The sequence below is a fragment of the Galleria mellonella genome, unplaced genomic scaffold (genome assembly GCF_026898425.1).
Source record: "Galleria mellonella isolate WM207_F2 unplaced genomic scaffold, CSIRO_AGI_GalMel_v1 utg176, whole genome shotgun sequence".
Classification (NCBI taxonomy): Eukaryota; Metazoa; Arthropoda; class Insecta; order Lepidoptera; family Pyralidae; genus Galleria; species Galleria mellonella.
Window position 1 is genome coordinate 1727538 of NW_026442019.1, and position 19541 is coordinate 1747078.

A 19541-nucleotide genomic window follows, 5' to 3' on the forward strand; every position below is an offset into this window, starting at 1 on the left:
CTTTAGCCACAGAATAGAGCCCACTGACGGCTGACTGAATAAATTACTGGCAGGTTGTACTATGTTGTAAAACAACGGGCGGCGTCAATACAAATATTTCCTTAGGTTATTTCACATTATCCTCATAATTTGCTCATTATTTAATTATACATTAAGGAAAAAACCACATTTCTGTATTACGATAGACTAGGGTGACAGTATTTTGAGGATTTGTGATTTTTTTACTTAGGAAGAAATTCTCACCAACTTGGCGTTTTAGTGATTCAACCGAACGTCATGAAATTTTGTATACATTTTTAGGATGTACACATATTTAGGATGGAAAAGTATATAGGCTATTTTTTGCCTCGATCACGCGGGCAAAATCTTTCAGTGAAATAAATGGAAGAAAGGAAATCGTTTGCGATATGTATCTCTCTTTTTTTTAAGTTACCTAGTTGTTAAGTTACCTACACATGCCAAAACGAGCACCGACTAATAATTTTGTCATGTCTGTTTGTACATTTGCTCGTCTATCTGTATGTGATAGCATCTTCTAAGTTTTGCAGATTTAGAACAGCACGTAGCCATACTACATTTGTGATTATACTCATTTATATTAATTTGATGTTTATTATTTAATAATCATCTTTGGAATCAATCTCCAGCAGCAGTATTTCCGAACCGATACGACAACATAACCTTCAAGAAAAGAGCATATTCCTTTTTAAAAGGCCGGCAGCACGCCTGCAATGCCGCTGGTGTTGTGGGTGATCATGGGCGGCGGTAGTCACTTACCATCACGTGAGCCGCATGCTCGTTCGCCCCCTGCGTTGTAAAAAAAACAAATATTTTTAAATCCATGTATGCAACATAGGGAGGAATAGCATTGTTAGTAATGTGGCTAGGGGACTCATTGGCAATATACCTTGTCAGGTCGACCTCGACGTGGTTTCCCCTGGCAACCATCGTGATTAATTCTCGTCGAATTCTTCACGATGGGCTAACTGACCTGTTTTCATTTTCACGTATCATCCGTCACTGGTGCCCCGACAGAGTATACCAATAACGTAGACGGTTTTTTTTTATACAACTTAGAATGGCAAACAAGCTGACGGCCCACCTGATGGAAAGTGGTAACCGTCGCCTATAGACATGAGCAGTACCATGGACATAACAGAGTATACTCTTTCGCACATGATACCCCCCATGCGTTGCCATTCCTGAGGACTCAGGTGTTATTCCTCTGTACCCTGTAAATTCACGCCATATCCCTTCAAACCGAAACACAGCCATGCAAACACAGTTGCTTCACGGTTGAAACACGAATGGGGCAGAGGTGCCCAAGCAATCGACTTTTATACAAAGTCTCCCTCTGGTAATTTTATTATCGTCTCAAAAAAAAAAAAAACAATTAATATGTACATTATTTTTTGTTAGCCCGTCCCCTAGCAAGTTGCATTTTAATATTTTCCGTAAATTGTGGGTATATCGAATATTAATTCAATCAATAAAGTTTAATAAATGTAATCATTCTTATTTTTTTTTATTTAAATAATAAAAAAATATATATCCGCAATAACACGAGTGTATGGTCACAGACGTGATGCACAAGTGAGGCTCTCTAAAAACATAGCGGCGTTGGCTGTTCAAGTCACATACAATACATACACTTCTCATACAAATTATCCTTGTATGTCACATTTTTATTAGTAATATATTATTGTGTCTAGGGTGCAGTGGTTTTACCAGTATGAACGTATTAAAATATTAAACAATCCAATTGGTTCGCGCGTGTTAATGCTGTTGTGAATTTGTTGTTATTGTATGATCAATTGTATTATGTTAGTGCAAAAAAATGAGGTGATTGGTTGGATCGATATTCTGGCTAGTTCTTTTTTCAAAAACATTTGACAGGTAAGTGTATGTTATGTCCTATTTATGTCCATTTATTGTTATATCACCGAAATTTTACTCTTTCTTTCTTTCTTTATTCTTTATTGTACACAAAAGGTTATTGAAATGTAAAAACAAACATAATAATGCACAAAGGCGAGCTTATTTGTCTCCAATAGAGATTTCTTCCAGCAAACGCAATATGAGAAAACTGACAGTTCATTAGTAGTTACAGTCATACATGTGTACAAATCGACTTAAATGTAAAATCTAAAATAAATGAATAAAATTTATTTCCAAATGAAAAGACCGATAGGTATAAATCAATATTTCAATCAATATAAATCAATAAAAATATCAAAATCAACTTTTGATGATGTTTTAAGCAAGACGCTGCTGCCCATCCCTCCACGATTCAATTACCACAATGGTTTCCAGGGGGAACAGCGCGGAGGTAGGCCTGATAGGATTTACTATTTTTTTTAATGTATGATAATGAAATGGTAATCCTGCCCGAGCTATCGGTATACACTGGCGGGGCACCAGTGAGGGATGAAAGGTGCGGATGAAAAGGCAGGTCAGTTAGCTCATCGTGACGAATTCAACGATAAATTAGTCACGTTAGTTTCCAGGGGGAACTGCGAGTAGGTCGACCTAATAGGGTATATTGGGGGGAAAGGGATTGTTAGTAATGGAGACTGAGAATCCCATTGCTTGCAAATTCATCCCAATCATCTGGAATTCATCATGATGGGCTAACTGGCTGGTCTCATCTATCACCCTTCACTGGTGTGCGTTTTAGCGCAGGCGGGGTTACCATACCATTTTCACCCAGCAAAAAAAAACTAGTTACATATATAAAATATACATATAGTATATTCAATGCAATTGATTATTCATAAATATTTCCCCTTTTCCAGGTATCCGTTTGGAAATCTAAATAATGAGTCGGCTATTGCTGGCTATACCAGTGTCCATTGGCTTCATCATTGCTGCTGGTTTGATTTACTGTATAAACAAATATTGCTGTGATACCGATACGACAACATAACCTTCAAGAAAAGATTGTAACTTATATATTCCTTTAATTAAAAGGATCGTTAGTAATGCGGCAGCACACCTGCAATGCCGCTGGTGTTGTGGGTGATCATGGGCGGCTTTTTTCATTATTCATCTATCATATATCCAGCGTATAGTCACTTACCATCAGGTGAGCCGCATGCTGGAAACCGTTTGCAATTCATTACCCCTGTGTTGTCACCTAAAAAAAAAAAATATCTGTTCTATTATCGGACTTGGAACGTTAAGAACTTAAGTCTCAACCCCATGATGCACAGTTAAACGAAGGTATTTGACGATAAAGTAAAAGACAGATAGTATTTTGTCCTTTATTATTTATTTTATTCACGATTGGACATTTTTGCACTCTATTTGCGGACGGATTGGCAACCTGAGAATGATAATTTAATAAAACCGTAACTGATGTTATTAATTGGCTAGAAGAAAATAATCTAAAAGTTAATCTTTAAATATATTCTTTATTGATTAAACACAAAGGTTATTGAAATGTGGAAAAACAAACATAATAGTGCACAAAGGCGTAAATATAGCTGATGAAAGCTTATCTGGATATGTTGCTTCCAATCTTAGATACGGCATTTTGGTAGAGATTTCTTCCAGCAAACCCAGAATATGTACCATATTTTAAAAAAAACTGACAGTTTATATATTATGAAACATGTAACTTTGTTACACTTATTTATTTACATGTAATAATGTACAAATCGTGGAAGATATCCAAATTAAATGTAAAATCTATATAAAATAAATGAATAAAATTTATGACAAATGCTACTATTCAATGTGATTATATAAAGATGTTGAACTATAATTATTAGAAAACATAATATTTTGACAATACATACTTGGAATATATATTATTTTATCAATATTTCAATCTTTAATTGAATTAATATAAATCAATCTGTAAAGACTAAAAAATCTATATCAAAATCAACTTTTGATGATGTTTTATAACAAATAAATTTCATTTCATTTCATTTCATTTCATTTCATTTCATTCCATTATCACCTATTAAAAGAAAAACTAGGAATCTATACAACTTTTAGAATATATTTGGGAACTAAATTGAAACTAATCATGCTTACTATAAGATCCTCACTGGTGACAGCGTAATGGGTCGGTCGTTCGGTGAAAAGGTAACGATGGCTGGCTCATGACTAGGATTTACTGGTTTTTTTTTTAAATGTACATATATAAAACTGAATGTTAATTACAATTACAGTAGCCATGCAACTGTAAAATTATCTTGTACATATTAATTTGAAGATTAAGTAAATGTTGAATTTCTTAGCGGTTCTTCTCAACAGATAACAATGTCTCAAACCTATACTTGAGAGACTTTGTACAAAAGCGATTGGGTCCCACGTGTTTCAGTGAAGCAGTTGTGTTTGAGCTGTGTTTCGGTTTGAAATGGCGTGAATTTACAGGGTACAGAGAAATAACATCTGAGTCCTCAAGAATGACAATGCATGGGGGGCATCATGGACGTAACAGTACACTCTGTTATGTCCATGGTACTGCTCATGTCTATAGGCGACGGTTACCACTTTCCATCAGGTGGGCCGTCAGCTTGTTTGTCATTCTAAGTTGCATAAAAGAAAAGAAAGTATTCTTTTTGGCAACTAGTGACTAAACCCCCCCTTTATAGGGGAGGCCTATGTTCAGCAGTGGACATTTAATGATATGATGATGATGATGATTCTTTTAAGTTATAATTACAGATTGTGTTTCACAAAAAAACCGGCTTCAATTGTGATAAAGCCAGTTATTTTGGTTTAAGAATTACTGAGCCGTTTTTGATATAATTTCTACGGAACTAATCTATAAGTATATCCTTTCAGATAATTTGCCCTTCAAAAAGATGTCTGTGGAAATCGTAATTAATTTAGTGCATTAGTTTTTGTTTGATGCCAAAACAAACGTACAGACAAAACAAAAACATAAAAATATTGAAAATTCTTGCCTCAAGAAAAAAATATTTGAACGAATCTTAAAAAGAGCAACCCTGTCCTAATCTAAGATCCCGCCGCTGACATCGACTTTTTACGCTGCTTTCTCTCTTTGAACCCTAGATTGTGGCTGAGATCGAGTAACCAGGATGCATTATTTTATATTTATGTTACTTTTCCATTGAAACCAACTTCCTTTATAAAGTTATATACGTGCAGAAATCAGCTGCGGGATTTTAGTCTATCCCTGCGCAAGCGGGGCTACCTATCCATTTTTAAACCTTAAAAAGAACATAATTTTTTACTTTCAAATTAATCATTCTTTTTTACCATCACATCTGTTTAGAATACCCGAACGCAGAATACGATGGATATACAAATAACCAGTACGACCTCAGTGTGGAGACTGGAGTTCCAGTGCAGGAGTACGAACACCCTGGTGGGTATTTTTATTAATCCCTCCAAAAGGTTACAGTAGAATGTTTAACAAAAACTCTATATTTATAGGATTCGCGACGACCGTATCCAGCCGTCAACCTGGGGGAAAGGGATTGGTAGTAACGGGAATGTAAGTTCCCATTGCTAGCAATATACCTTGTCAGGTTAACTTCCACGCCCTTGACAACCATCGCTATTAATTTGCTGTGAGTTTACCACGATAGTATATTAATGAATTGATTATTCATTGATCCCGACATTTTCTACCATAGATATTCATCTACATCCATTAAAGTTAATCCTAGGATTAACCAATCTCTTCCTGAGATCTATCGTTTGTTAACGATATTTCCAAAAAAATGTGCGGTACAATCGGCGATAAGTCCGCTAAGTTATATCTTATTTACAGGGAGAATGCATATTTCTGTATAGCATTCTCTCTGTAAGTTTTCGTGTGCACCCTGCATAGAATAGGACATCCCTTCCTTTCCTGTGGGTGTCGTAAAAAGCGACAAAGGGACGGCAAGGGATGTCCATTGGCTAATCATCATTGCTGCTGGTTTGATTTTCTGTATAGGGAAAAGAAATGTAATATGAGATGGACAGCTTTGTGTGTAGTTCTTTAAATAAATGGTATCAGATATGTAATGTACAATTGCCGTATGATCCCGGCAAATTGGGCCACCCCTTTCTTATCCGTGGTTGTCGTAAGAGGCGACTAAGGGAGCTTAGTGATTTGTGTTCCTCCTAAAACATACGATGCCAAGCATGGCAACCACTGGCAAAATTCCCAGACCTATGTCGTTATCTAATATGATGATTTGTAATAACAAGACGGCCCACCTGATGGGGCCTATGAACGCCTGCAATACCAGAGGTATTACGCGCGCGTTGCCGACTCTGAAGAAACCTCTTTACCCCCCTTTTTAAGAACCCCATGCTGTAGTCTCTTGGGAAAACCTCAGCAGGGAGCTCATTCCATAACCTGAGTAATGATGATAAGATATGTAATTTATTTATTCTTCCCACAGTGCCAGCAGCAATGGCTGCTGAGTTTCAGCATGGTCACCAGAACTGTCAGGTGATTGCACATACCCCAGGCGTGGTGTATGACCACATACACACGTATTCCCAACAGGACCTCATGATGCAAACATTAGGTAATTACGCGTATCTACAAATACCATAACAGGCCATAATCATAGCTTGAAAACAATTATGGTAAATTACGGAAAGAGAGTGTACAAAAGCCGTCTGCATGGACACCTCTATCCCACCTGTGTTTCTGCCGTAAAGCAGATGTGCTTCACAACATTACAGAAATTCTGGAATGCCAATGCAATGCGAGAATGACCTCATATACGTCTCAACGTGATGCCATATAGGGAAGGAATTGTGAGTAATGAGGTCTAGCAGCCTATATAAATTGCTAGCAATAATGAGATGAAATGGTAACCTCGCCTGCGCTATCAATAAACCTAGCGTGCTAACATACAAAATTATAATAAAAGTATTTAACTCGACTCTAGATATTTGTGAGCCGCTTCCAATATCTTTGGCAGGCTACTAGGTACTAAAATTATCAATGATGCTTATAATATGTACCTATTTATCTTTTACTCTCGTTTTGTTTGTTTAGCACCACCGTCATACGAAGAAGCAATCAAGAGTGATCCCCCTTCTGCGACAGTTTACCATTCTAGCTGCGACCCACCGACTGATACAAACAACACAACGGTGGAATAAAACTGACATAATTATTTTAATTATTTTTTTTTATACTACTTAGAACAGATGAACCTGATGGAAAGTGTCGTCGCCTATAGACTCAGTAATACAATGATAAAAAAATTACGATTTGCAAAGAAAATGCTTCACGGTAGAAACATGAATGGGACAGAGGTACCAAAGCAATCGACTTTTGTACAAAGTCTCCCTCTGGTAAATATAAAGTAAATAAAAAGTAATTTGTAAGATAACTGAGATTAATTGAGAGACATTATATATATATATATATATATATTTTTTTTTTTACAACATATATATATATATATATATATATAATTGCAAGTGTGCTACCGGTCTTTTAAAAAGGAATATGCTCTTTTATTATAATTTTAACATGACCGACATCTAAAGACGTTAATGGGCATCGCAACGTAACGTCCTTTAGGCGTTTTTTTTTTATGCGTGAAAATGGCATGGTTACCCCGCCTGCGCTATTGGTATACACTAGCGGGGTACCAGTGAGCGGTGATAGGTGAGGATGAAAAGGCAGGTCAGTTAAATATTCAATGATAAATTGGTCACGATAGTAAAACATATATTGAGCAATGGGGACTAAACCCATTTTAATTCGTTAACAGTTGACGCACTGCTAGTAAAAGAAAAGCGAAATATTTTACCATATTTGACACATATTTTTGAAAAGTTTACGTTATCTAACAATTTCCCACTTACTCCTTTTATTCTAATTCCTTTACTGTGTAAGCAGTTCATCTGTGGAACTCACTACCTACTTCCATTCGGTACGCTCAATCTCTCGCCAGCTTCAAAACCTCTGTTAAATCCCATTATTTCTCCCTTTAAGTACTATTTTCCGTGTTCTATCTTCATCTTCCAGAGTCACTCTCTCATGTTGTATGTGTGTTTTTAAATTTGTGTATGTTTATGTATATAACGTTTATTTACGATGAAGGTCCTGTTATTTATAAATATGGAGATGTAATACATGTAATAATGTAAATATACTACTCACTATTATATATATATATATATATATATATATATATATATATATATATATATATATATATCTTTGTATATATTTGTTTATATAATAGTACGCCACCTACCCTTTGTCTTTTCTCAATCTACCCAAAGGTTGTCTGGAAGAGTTTCGATAAGGCTGCCTTTTGTATCATTTCTCATTACAATTAAATGTATTTACTATTTTATAAATGGTGCAATAAAATGTAAAATAAAATAAAATTCAATTTAATCCTCCATTAAGTCATATATGTATGTCAACATATTATTTTTTAATAGAAACATCTATAATGTTTCCTTCTATTATTGTACGCACACTGCCCGCTGGTAATTAACGCTCCTTTCCACTCAGCGTTTGCTGGAAGAGAACTCTTACAGTGTTAAGCGCGCCTGTTGTACATCTTTATTTTATATATATATATATTGTAATTTTTTGTGTACAATAAAGAATAAAAATTAAATAAGTATATGTCATTGTATATTTTTGTTTGTGATGCTACAAACAGTTAAATAAATAAATAAAATGAATAAGTATACCTTTAAGATTCTCAAATGTAAAGTTAACATAAATATATTTTCAATCGACTTTAAAAAAGGTTTCTCAATTCGGTTGTATTTTTTTAACGTAACTTCGTCCGTTTTAAACCGATTTGGAAAATTCTTTTTTCATCTTAAAGGATATACTCACAGATTGGTATATTAGAAATTTTATCAAAATCGGTACAGTAGTTTAGATTTTAAATCTAAATAACTGGTTTTGCCACAATTAAAGTCAATTTTTTTTAAAACACAACCTTTTCATATATTTATTATCTTCTTTACTTATACATATATATAGTTGTTAAGTTATTTTTTAATGGGTGATAATGGAATGGTAACCCCGCCTGCGCTATCGGGATACACCGGCGGGGCACCAGTGGAAGATGATTGGTGAAAATGAATGCAGGTCAGTTGGCCCACCATGATGAATTCGACAAAAATTAACCACGATGGTTTCCAGCAGGAACCACGTGGAGGTCGACCTAAGTATATTGCTAGCAATAGGGCTATTTGACCTCATTACTAACAACCCCTTTCCCCCCACACAGTTGTTAAGTTAGGAGCACTTTAGTCTTATATGGCGGAGGTTGTATGTGAGAGTTGATGGACGGCTACAGCGCAGGCGCGTGATCCTGTGGCGTCGACTGGTCGCGACGTGTCATCAAATTAGGGCTGCTACGCATCGAAATCTTAGTAATTTTTATATAGATGAAAATGGAATAGTAACCCTACTTGCACTATCGGCAGTGGCAAACTAACAGGGGGCTTACTGAGCTCTTAAAATACCAAAACCTTGCTTCCATACCCACTTCCATATTTATAATGATAGTAAAAATTAAGGATTAAGAGCAAAAACTACTGCTGCAAAATAAATGCGGTTTACACTGCCGTATTTCTGAAGATCTAAATTAAAAACTGATTTAACGAAATGGCAGTCCAATGGATGGCTAATATGGAAGGTTGTAGAACTTCTGGTAGTAATGGCGGTCAATCTACGAGTATTAGTCGCTCATGGTAATAGAATTAAGCAAAATAATAATGGAATAACCAGTAAAGTGTAAGGTGAAACCATATTTTCTGCTACATGCCAACCCTGACGAGATGGAGACTGGCGCCCGAGTGTCGCCACTTGTTGCTGCTGTGCTCTGTGGCGCCACACCTCCCGTCCTGCAGGACCACGCTGCTTTCCAGTTGCCGACACACGAACACTGTGTCGACACAGTCACCATACGTTCGACTTTTAAAGGACATTATGAGGCGTATTATTGTTATTATTTAAAGACAGGCTTTTTCAGGCAGAAAAACCTGTAACGCTGCAACCTCTCCATGATGTTTTGTACTCGCCCTTTTTTAAAGTTCGCTGCTAATGCCCATCAACGATAGGAATTTTAAGACGTGAGCTGCAGCGACACATTCAGTACTGCGGCGTTTCTTCCTCATGGTGACAAAATCTGCAAACACTTTTTGGCCATAAGCCTAATTGGGCCATCTGCTTCTTTTTTTTTATACAACTTAGAATGGCAAACAAGCTGACGGCCCACCTGACGGAAAGTGGTAACCGTCGCCTATAGACATGAGTAGTACCATGGACATAACAGAGTATACAGTTTCACTCATGATACCCCCCATGCGTTGCTATTCCTGAGGACTCAGGTGTTATTCCTCTGTACCCAGTAAATTCACGCCATATCCCACCCTTTAGTTTACAGTGTCCAGTTTGGGCCCTTGTTAATACACACATATTATTTTTTTATTAATATTATTATTTATTAGGCGCATTAGTAATTTTTTAGCGAAATATGAGGTAAATCAATGTTTAGCAATGGACGTTGAATACATTTTTTTTATGGAATACGTTATACTGTATTCTCACTTTACGCTACACGAATGAGGTACCAGTAAAAAGAGGATGCAGTCAACTTATTTAATCCTTCGAGATAATGAATAGATAAACCATGGTTTTCTGGAAGACTATAAGAAGGTTGACTGACTAAGTATATGGGTAGCAATGCCATCGCGAACAATTAATTATCTATAACCATCAATGCATAACAGTACTTTTACCAGAATTTACCATTTGGTTTGATTCTAATATTTATGCAATATTTAAATGAAAAATATTGAATTTTCTTTCTAAGTCACAACTTACGAGAGTCTCAAAAAGTCTCTCCTTATTTAGGGACACAGTGCCACAGTGTCTCTCCGTGCTGAAGTCTAAAAGCAATCGCGCTCAGATCACTCATGTCGTGCGCCAAAAAGCTCTCTATCATCGCATCATTAGCTCGTAGATTTTCTACAAAATGTTTATCTGTAGCTTTTCTAAATTACAAAATATCACTCTGCGTATAAGGTTTTGATAATTAATTACATGATTTGATAATGACATTTAAAATTCGGGATCAAAATGTTTTTTAACACAAAATAAATGTATAACTCAAAATTGTAACAGATTTTAAAATTTACTGTAGTGAATTTGTAAGTGATAAAGTTTTTTTATCAACCAACGAAGACTTCATATCAGTGGAAAGAAGAGAAAATGAAAATTTCAATGATCAATCCGAGATTTAAGTAAGTAAATCTATTCTGCCTATCCTACGTCAAACTCTTAAGTAGAAAAACTAAAGTGCTAAAGGCTTCTGTCCCCACACACATGTTTTATTTCCTGCGCCTTTGTAACTCAAGCTTGGAAGCCGATTTTAGAGACCCTAGACTCTTCCATCACTGTATATTATAGATTAGTCTAGACCTTCTTTGGTCCTTGCATTTTCGGTCGTATATAATTTGATTTCCTTTATGTATCAGATATATTTCCATCTATCAATAATATACGCCATGTGGTCTCTGCATAGAGTATACCACCCCTTTCTTTTCCCGTGGGTGTCGTAAGAGGCGACTAAGGGAGGGCGAGGAATGAGCAGCAAGGTCCGTCTTAAAACATTTCCAAAGCCTAGCTGCAGTTACCAATCCGCCTGTCAAGTGTGGCAACTACTGGCAAAACCTTCCAAGGGGGAAACTTATGTTCAGCAGTGGACAGTTAAAGGCTAACGTGATGATCAATATTTTTTTTATATTACTTAAAATAACAAGCAGACAGCCGACCAGATGGAAAATAGTAGCTATCGCGTATAGACTTGAACAACACCTCGGACTTCACAATAATTTCATTGCAATATCGAAATATAATGGCGACTAATCAAAGTCCTGATAAGTTGGTCATTGTGAGCTAATTACAGGTCAGTTGGCCCATCGTTCATCCTTACTTATCATCTGCTAAAGGTCCTCCGGCAGCGAAAGCCAAATGATTACGTCGTCAATTTTGAACCGAACTTAATAATTACTCTTACAATCCGTAGATGCTGTATGCCCATTCTGATCCTATATGAAATCTTAAAGATTGAAGCTATATATATATACTAAACGAATATATATTAAACATATATATATATATATATATATATATATATATATATATATATATATATATATATATATATATATATATATATATATATATATATATATATATATATATATATATATATATATATATATATATATATATATATATATATAATAACTTAGAATGACAAACAAGCTGATGGCCCACCTGATGGAAAGTGGTAACCGTCGCCTATAGACATGAGCAGTACCACGGACATAACAGAGTATACTGTACCCCCATGCGTTGCCATTCCTGAGGACTCAGATGTTATCTCTCTCCTCTGTACCCAGTAAATTCACGCCATTTCCCACCCTTCAAACCGAAACACAGCCATGCAAACACAACTGCTTCACGGTTGAAACACAAATGGGGCAGAAGTACCCAAGCAATCGACTTTTGTACAAAGTCTCCCTCTGGTATATATATTTGTAGACTCATGATTCAGCGTTCTGAATTCAAATATTCTCAATCTAATGTGTCTACGACACGTCCCAATAGAAGTCTTGCTTTTTCGAAGGACAAAATTTATTGACAAGCGTTACTGCTTTATGAATTTTCAGCTTTTTTTCTCAATGAATGATGATGGAATGGTAACCCCGCCTGCGCTAACGGTATACGCTGGCAAGGTATCAGTAAGGGATGATAGGTGAAATTAAACGGCATGGCAGTTTGTCCATCGTGATGAATACACCTTGCATTCAGCATGATGGTGTCTGTGGGGAGGACGTGGAGGTCGATCTGTCAGGGTATATTGCTAGCAATGGCGGTACCATTACCATAGTCCGCATTACTAACAATCCCTTTCCCCCAATGAATTTTCAGCTGTAAGGCCTTGTAAGTGGAGTTAGTATGGGCGCTCCAGTGGTGGGCGCCCGGCCGCCAAGCCACGTCGCGTACTACGTGGCTCTCGCGGGGGTCGTCGTGCTTTTGTTACTTCTGTGCTGTTACTTCTTCTACTTCTGCATTAAGAGGGTGAAAGGTAAGATAGTAATAGAACAATGCGATTGCTTATGCTACTTCCATTATGTATTTTGCGTTTTTTTTTTAATATGTCTATCTATGTCTGTTGTTATTTGTGTACTGTATATAATGCAAATATAATCTACTGGGGGAAAGGGATTGTTAGTAATGGAGACTGAGAATTCCATTGCTAGCAATTTACCCAACCAGGTCGACCTCAACGCGGTTCTCCCTGGAAACTATCATGGTTAATTCCCGATGAATTCATCATGATGGGCTAACTGGCCTGTTTTCATTCTCATCTATCACCCTTTACTGGTGCTCCGCTAGCGTATCCCATTAGCGCAGGCGGCGTTACCATTCCATTTTCATCCATCAAAAAAAAAATCTATCGGTGGATAATTTCATTCAGTAGTTTTTGCGCGAAAGAGTGACAAACACTCATGTATCCACCCATGCATTCAGGCTCGGCAACGCGCGCGTGATATCCCTTTTGTTACTGCGATAACACCGTTTACCATCAAACGGGCCGTATGCTTGTTTGTCACCATATTAGTAGTAGTATAAAAAAATCCACCGTTATAAACTTTTGTATTTATAATATTAAAAGGTTTTTTTTAATAAAAATAATAATAGCTTGTACTGTGGATACTAAACAACTGATATATTTTTGTTTTACACAACTCGATTGTTTGGGTATATTGTATCGTACAAAAGTCGATTGCTAAGGTACCTCTGTCCCATTCGTGTTTCTACCGTGAAGCAGTTGTGTTTGCATGGCTGTGTTTCGGTTTGAAGGGTAGGATATGGCGTGAATTTACAGGGACAGAGGAATAACACTTGAGTCCTCAGGAATGGCAACGCATGGGGGGTATCATGGGGGAAATAGTATACTCTGTTACGTCCGTGGTACTGCTCATGTCTATAGGCGACGGTTACCACTTTCCATTAGGTGGGCCGTCAGCTTGTTTGCCATTCTAAGCTGTATAAAAAAAAAGAATAATTTACTTTATCTTCTTATTCCATAACAGAGTTAGCTCGCCAAGAGTACTTAACGCCAGCTCCGTCGCCGCCGCGAACTCAACCGCTAGCGCCTCCGCCCACCACCTCGTATCCCGTGCAGCCAGGTAGGTTTATATCGTCAACGTTATATCAGCCGTTTTTTTTAATGAGTGATAATTGAATTGTAACCCCGCCTACGCGTCAGTGTATATCGTTAGTATACACTGACGGACCACCAGTGAAGGGTTTTTTTTTGGTGGGTGAAAATGGTATGGTAGCCCGCCTGCGCTAACGGGATACGCTGGCGGAGCACCAGTGAAGGGTGATAGATGAGAATGAAAACAGGCCAGTTAGTCCATCATGATGAATTCATCAGGAATTAATCATGATAGTTTCTAAGCAGAACCGCGAGGAAGTCGACCTGGTTGGGTATATTGCTGGCAATGGGATTCTCAGTCTCCATTACTAACAATCCCTTTCCCCCCACCAGTGAAGGTTTATAGGTGAGAATGAAAAGGCAAGTCAGTTAACCGATCGTGATGAATACACCTAGAATGCAAAATGATGGTTTCCAGGGAAGGACCACGGGGAGGTCGACCTGACAAGTTATATTGCTAGCAATGGAACTAGTATTCCGCATTACTGACAAGGTGTCTTCAGAAATTATTTAATTCCCCTTGTATTGCAGGCGTTCATGTGCTATAGTAACTGCTTATCATCAGGTGTGACCCACCTTATACTTGATTGTCACCTCAGTGGTATAAAAAAATCTTTTTTGTCAATTCCTATTAAAAATATATATATATAATATATTTTTATTTCTTTTTTTTTTATACAACTTAGAATGGCCAGCAAGCTGACGGTCCACCTGATGGAAAGTGGTAACCGTCGCCTATAGACATGAGCAGTACCATGGACATAACAAAGTATACTGTTCTGCCCATGGTACCCCCACGTGCGCATGCGTTGCCATTCCTGAGGACTGAGGTGTTATTCCTCTGTACTCTGTAAATTCGCTGCCATGTCCCACCCTTCAAACCGAAACACAGCCATGCAAACACAACTGCTTCACGGTAGAAACACGAATGGGACAAAGGTACCCAAGCAATCGACTTTTGTACAAAGTCTCCCTCTGGTAATATATGACGTGACACCCCTGAGAATAAGCTAAAGTAACCTTTTACCATCAGACGGGCTGTACACCTGTTTGCCATCTTCGGGATAAAAAAAAATACTATAATTATTGTTGACAGTGGTACGCGACAGTGCATCCGCGATGGCGAAGCTCTGCCGTCAGTTGCCGTCGCAGCCAGTCGGTGGGACGGTGTTCCCCACCAGTACGTCGCCAACGCCACCCGTCAACAAGCTGCCAGCGCCGATCATCACTCCCTTACCCACCATCAACGAGCCCGTGTCTGCTCGATAGGTCATTTTGTAACCATTCTTATCGAGCCAAAGGTAATGTTCCAAATATCTATGGAATTTGGACCTAATTAATATAAATAATACAGAAAGAATTTATCAGCCTTCACTGGTGCTCCGGCAGCGTATCCCGTTAGCGCAGGCGGGGATACCATACCATTATCACCCTCAAAAAAAAATTGGGCTTTATTTTCTAAACACAAATTTAATTTCGAATTCGATATTTGAATAGTAAAATTATATAAACGGGAATTTTATAAATTTATTTCATCATCGATGGAGTCGATTTTGAGACGTTATTTCTTTAAACCTAATATTTTAAATACACAATTGGGACTAGACGCGATGTAAAAGCCTTTATAAGTAAATAGTACCTACATACCTTTATTTTTTGTCGAGGGGAAATGCTCATGGAGACCCGCATACCTCGGTGGAGATATGGGGCTGAAACCCCCCGGTGCTCCTTCTCAACGCTCTCGTCGGGACATCGGTGTGCGCGAGCAATCGACCCGTCCGGAACGCATTGGTCCGTCAGTACCTACATACCTGGTTTTTCATTGCCCACGTATATATATATATATATATATATATATATATATATATATATATATATATATATATATATATATATATATGAATATTTTAAGTATTACTTTATGTTTCCGTCACTGTCCTTGAGAACACCGTCCGGTGTTAAGTCCGCCAAATATTTATACTGTGCATTTAAGTGTAAATAAATAAATATACAATTTTATTGTGGCGAAATGCAGCCAATCGACTATTTATTTCACTACAACAGTCGACAAATGACTCTGACTACCCCATTAGGGATTATAGTCGTGTACTTTAATAACTTCAATTTAATCCTATATACTTAGTAAATTGCTAAAAAAATAATAAATGTGCATTCATTGTATGTGCCTGTATTTAATAGTTTTATTAACAATTTTGTACTTTTGTATGTTGTAATGTTAAAATGGTTTTAGAATTTTCACATTTTTCTATAAATTAATAGATATCTGATAGTAACTAATAATAGCTTGGAAAAATACTATTTGTAAATGGCAGTTAAGTAAGTATTTTGATTGATATGTAGTAAACATAGAGTTTTTCTAAATATTTTCCTGAATCAGGTATTATGTCGCGGAAGTCCATATCACTGGTTATTTAATTACAATTATTTTGTTTAATTCCGCCACCATTAGTATGTGTGTGAACTGTCACTGCGGATATTCTGAGCAGCGATCTTATACTTTGCCTGAACATGCCTTGTTTAGAGGTGAGACACGTGTCACAAAACGTGCGTAAACAAAATGGCGGAGATCGACTGCGAGTAATTGTGGACTTTCTGGTAATACTAATAGAAGTCAATCTTCAAGTGTTGGCAGTCACACACGTACTAGTGGAAGCGGAATTAAACAAAATAATTCTAAACAAATAACCAGAGGGCCTAACATGAAACGTTTTTCGAAATTTCGGAGCCAAACGAATGACAAATTTGATGTTAAAATTACATAATATATGCCGTTTGGAGATATTAAAAATGTTAAAATATTGTTTCTTTGGACTTTTATGATAGGATGTATGACGAACGAAATGTTAAACTCCATTTATTGGTCCGATTTTGGTATAAACAAAAACACGAAATTGTGTCCGAAATTTCGGAATTTTATTTCATGGTAGACCCGCAGTACTTAAAGTTTGTTTCGAATAAAAAAGAATAAAATAACAGCTGGAACATTTTAGATTAGTTGTAAGAAAAATTAAAGATTATATTTATTCTTTGTAACTATTGAATGTTGTATTTTATCGTATTATAGTATTGTAAGCTAATGTACAATGTAATATTACATTCAGACACCATACATGAATGTTTAAATAGAAATAGTACTTACACATGTGTAAATTTTATTTTTACAGAGTCTGTGTATTATGTGGAAATTATTTTATCGAATTACTGTTTACCCGACAGAACCAAAATGAGTGATACTGTATTTTTCCTATTAAATATTATAAATATTAATACAAAAATCATGTATATTATATATATAATAATAATTTGATATTTTGCGAATTTTTTTTTTTTTTTTTTTATGGAACATAGAATGGCAAACAAGCTGACGGCCCACCTGATGGAAAGTGGTAACCGTCCCTATAGAGACAGTACCATGGACATAACAGAGTATACTGTTTCGCCCATGATACCCCCCATGCGTTGCCATTCCTGAGGACTCAGGTGTTAGACCCAGTAAATTTTCTTCAAACCGAAACACAGCCATGCAAACACAACTGCTTCACGGTTGAAACACGAATGGGACAGAGGTACCCAAGCAATCGACTTTTGTACACGTTAACGGTTTTCCCAAGAGACTACAGCATGGGGTTGAAAAGGGGGGTAGAGAGTTTTCTTCAGAGTCGAAAACGCGTCATACCGTAACACCCCTGGTATTGCAGGCGTTGATAGGCTACGGTAACCACTTACCATCAGGTGGGCCGTATGCTTGTTAGCCATCTTAGTGGTATAAAAAAGATATATTTTATTATCAAAATTATAAAATTTTAATGATAAATTATTTTTACACACATAATTAAATTAAAAAAAATATGGCTACAAAATGTATGAAATTCTGTAAATTTTTAAAAGTATCCTGTTATATTAGCCGGTATTTGTACGTGCAGTTGTTATATATACTTATTTACTTATATATATTATTGCACACGCTGACAATACATTCATATACATAAAAGAAAAAAAAATATACAAAGGCGAGCTTTACTAGCTTAAGCTTTTTTTAATTAAAAATAGTCTAATGGGATTTTTTTACTGTCGTCATAAGCTTGATTTGGAAGAATTCCTTATTGGATGCAAACTAATCAATTTTAATATTCTCAAGTGAATCTCTTCAACGAATTATAGAATTATTGTTAAATAAAAAATTAAATGGTAATTATGTTTTGAATGTATATTTCAAAACATAAAAAAGTATCTGTTATAAATATATACAAACTATTATTTTAAATATAAATTATATTGGTGTATATATATATATATATATATATATATATATATATATATATATATATATATATATATATATATATATATATATATATATATAAGTATAATATGAAATTTAATTAAGTCGCCGTCCGTAGCTCCGTCCTGCTTTTGCTTTAAAAATATTAGTGTAATGTAAAATAGCATTGTGTAATAGCAGTAATCATCGTCATTCTCCCATACCGTACCATCATACATAGTTTGTCTTCTATGACGTGGCGCGTCCCTCCAAAATCCAAAGAAAGCTATACTGAAACTGTCTCGAACCACTGCTGGACCGATATTGATGATGTTCCTCACAAACACAAACAAATTTATATTATCTTTATTAAAAAAAACTTGTTTACAAGCACTTTTAAATCGTAATTTTTATAAATGCAAGGTTCGAAAAGTTATTTGTTGAAAGGAACCTGGAACAAGCTCAACAAGTACTCTTTTAAATCTCTGTTAACATTATATGTATTTATTTAAATGTACTATGTCTAAAATTACATGGTCGTTAGAAGCCCGTGCATGATCCACTAATACCATGCACATTTGTCATTCAAGTAATCGTTTAGTGTGTAATAGGCTTTGTTCAATAAGTGTTTTTTAATAACAGTTTTAGACTTATTAAAAGGCAGATCCAAAATATCCATCGGTATCTTATTATAACATTTAATGCCCATTCCCAGACCACCACGTCTATATATGGGCGCATACGTTAAAATAAAAATTTGGAGGTATTTGCCATGTTAACACAGCAGACAATTTATAAAAAAAATATCGTTCCATTTGTATGCCTGAGAAATATTTACTAACTAGGATTCTGGGCTGGCTGGCTGGCAGGTGGCTTGGTATTATGCTTTGCTTCTTGCCTCAGTGTATTGTGCTCGTTTCCGTAAATACTCTGCCCCTTCTAATTATTATTTCGCCATTACCTTTTATAGCCAGAATGTTGTAAAATCGCTTTGCCCTATTATCATATTTAGCAGAGGGAGACTTTGTACAAAAGTCGTTTGC

General features: G+C 36.2%; 1 protein-coding gene and 1 long non-coding RNA gene across 3 annotated transcripts; both read left to right on the forward strand.

Moving 5' to 3' along the window:
- Positions 1 to 1604: 1604 nt before the first annotated feature.
- Positions 1605 to 7134, forward strand: LOC128200347 (uncharacterized). Its single transcript, XR_008252690.1, has 4 exons — positions 1605 to 1896; positions 5255 to 5347; positions 6378 to 6506; positions 6986 to 7134. It is a non-coding gene; the product is annotated as an uncharacterized LOC128200347 (long non-coding RNA).
- A 2921-nt stretch (positions 7135 to 10055) lies between these two features.
- Positions 10056 to 16058, forward strand: LOC128200346 (uncharacterized). 2 transcript variants are annotated; one of them, XM_052893507.1, is made up of 4 exons: positions 10056 to 11223; positions 12920 to 13076; positions 14089 to 14184; positions 15313 to 16058. In XM_052893507.1, the coding sequence occupies exons 2-4, from the start codon at positions 12947 to 12949 to the stop codon at positions 15483 to 15485; spliced, it is 399 nt and encodes a 132-aa protein (XP_052749467.1). In that variant the 5' UTR covers positions 10056 to 11223; positions 12920 to 12946; the 3' UTR covers positions 15486 to 16058. The 2 variants fall into 2 exon arrangements, with proteins under 2 accessions (XP_052749467.1, XP_052749468.1); XM_052893508.1 differs by lacking the exon at positions 10056 to 11223 and having other exon boundaries at positions 12237 to 13076; positions 15313 to 15517; positions 15898 to 16057.
- The last annotated feature ends 3483 nt before the right edge of the window (positions 16059 to 19541 follow it).

What these genes read in the sequence shown, in the direction of transcription:
- LOC128200346 (XM_052893507.1), top strand. Translation starts at nt 12,947, where the DNA reads ATGGGCGCTCCAGTGGTGGGCGCCCGGCCGCCAAGCCACGTCGCGTAC. An exon ending in CTGCATTAAGAGGGTGAAAG is followed by an intron (nt 13,077 to 14,088) that starts GTAAGATAGTAA and finishes ATTCCATAACAG; the next exon opens with AGTTAGCTCGCCAAGAGTAC. An exon ending in CTCGTATCCCGTGCAGCCAG is followed by an intron (nt 14,185 to 15,312) that starts GTAGGTTTATAT and finishes TATTGTTGACAG; the next exon opens with TGGTACGCGACAGTGCATCC.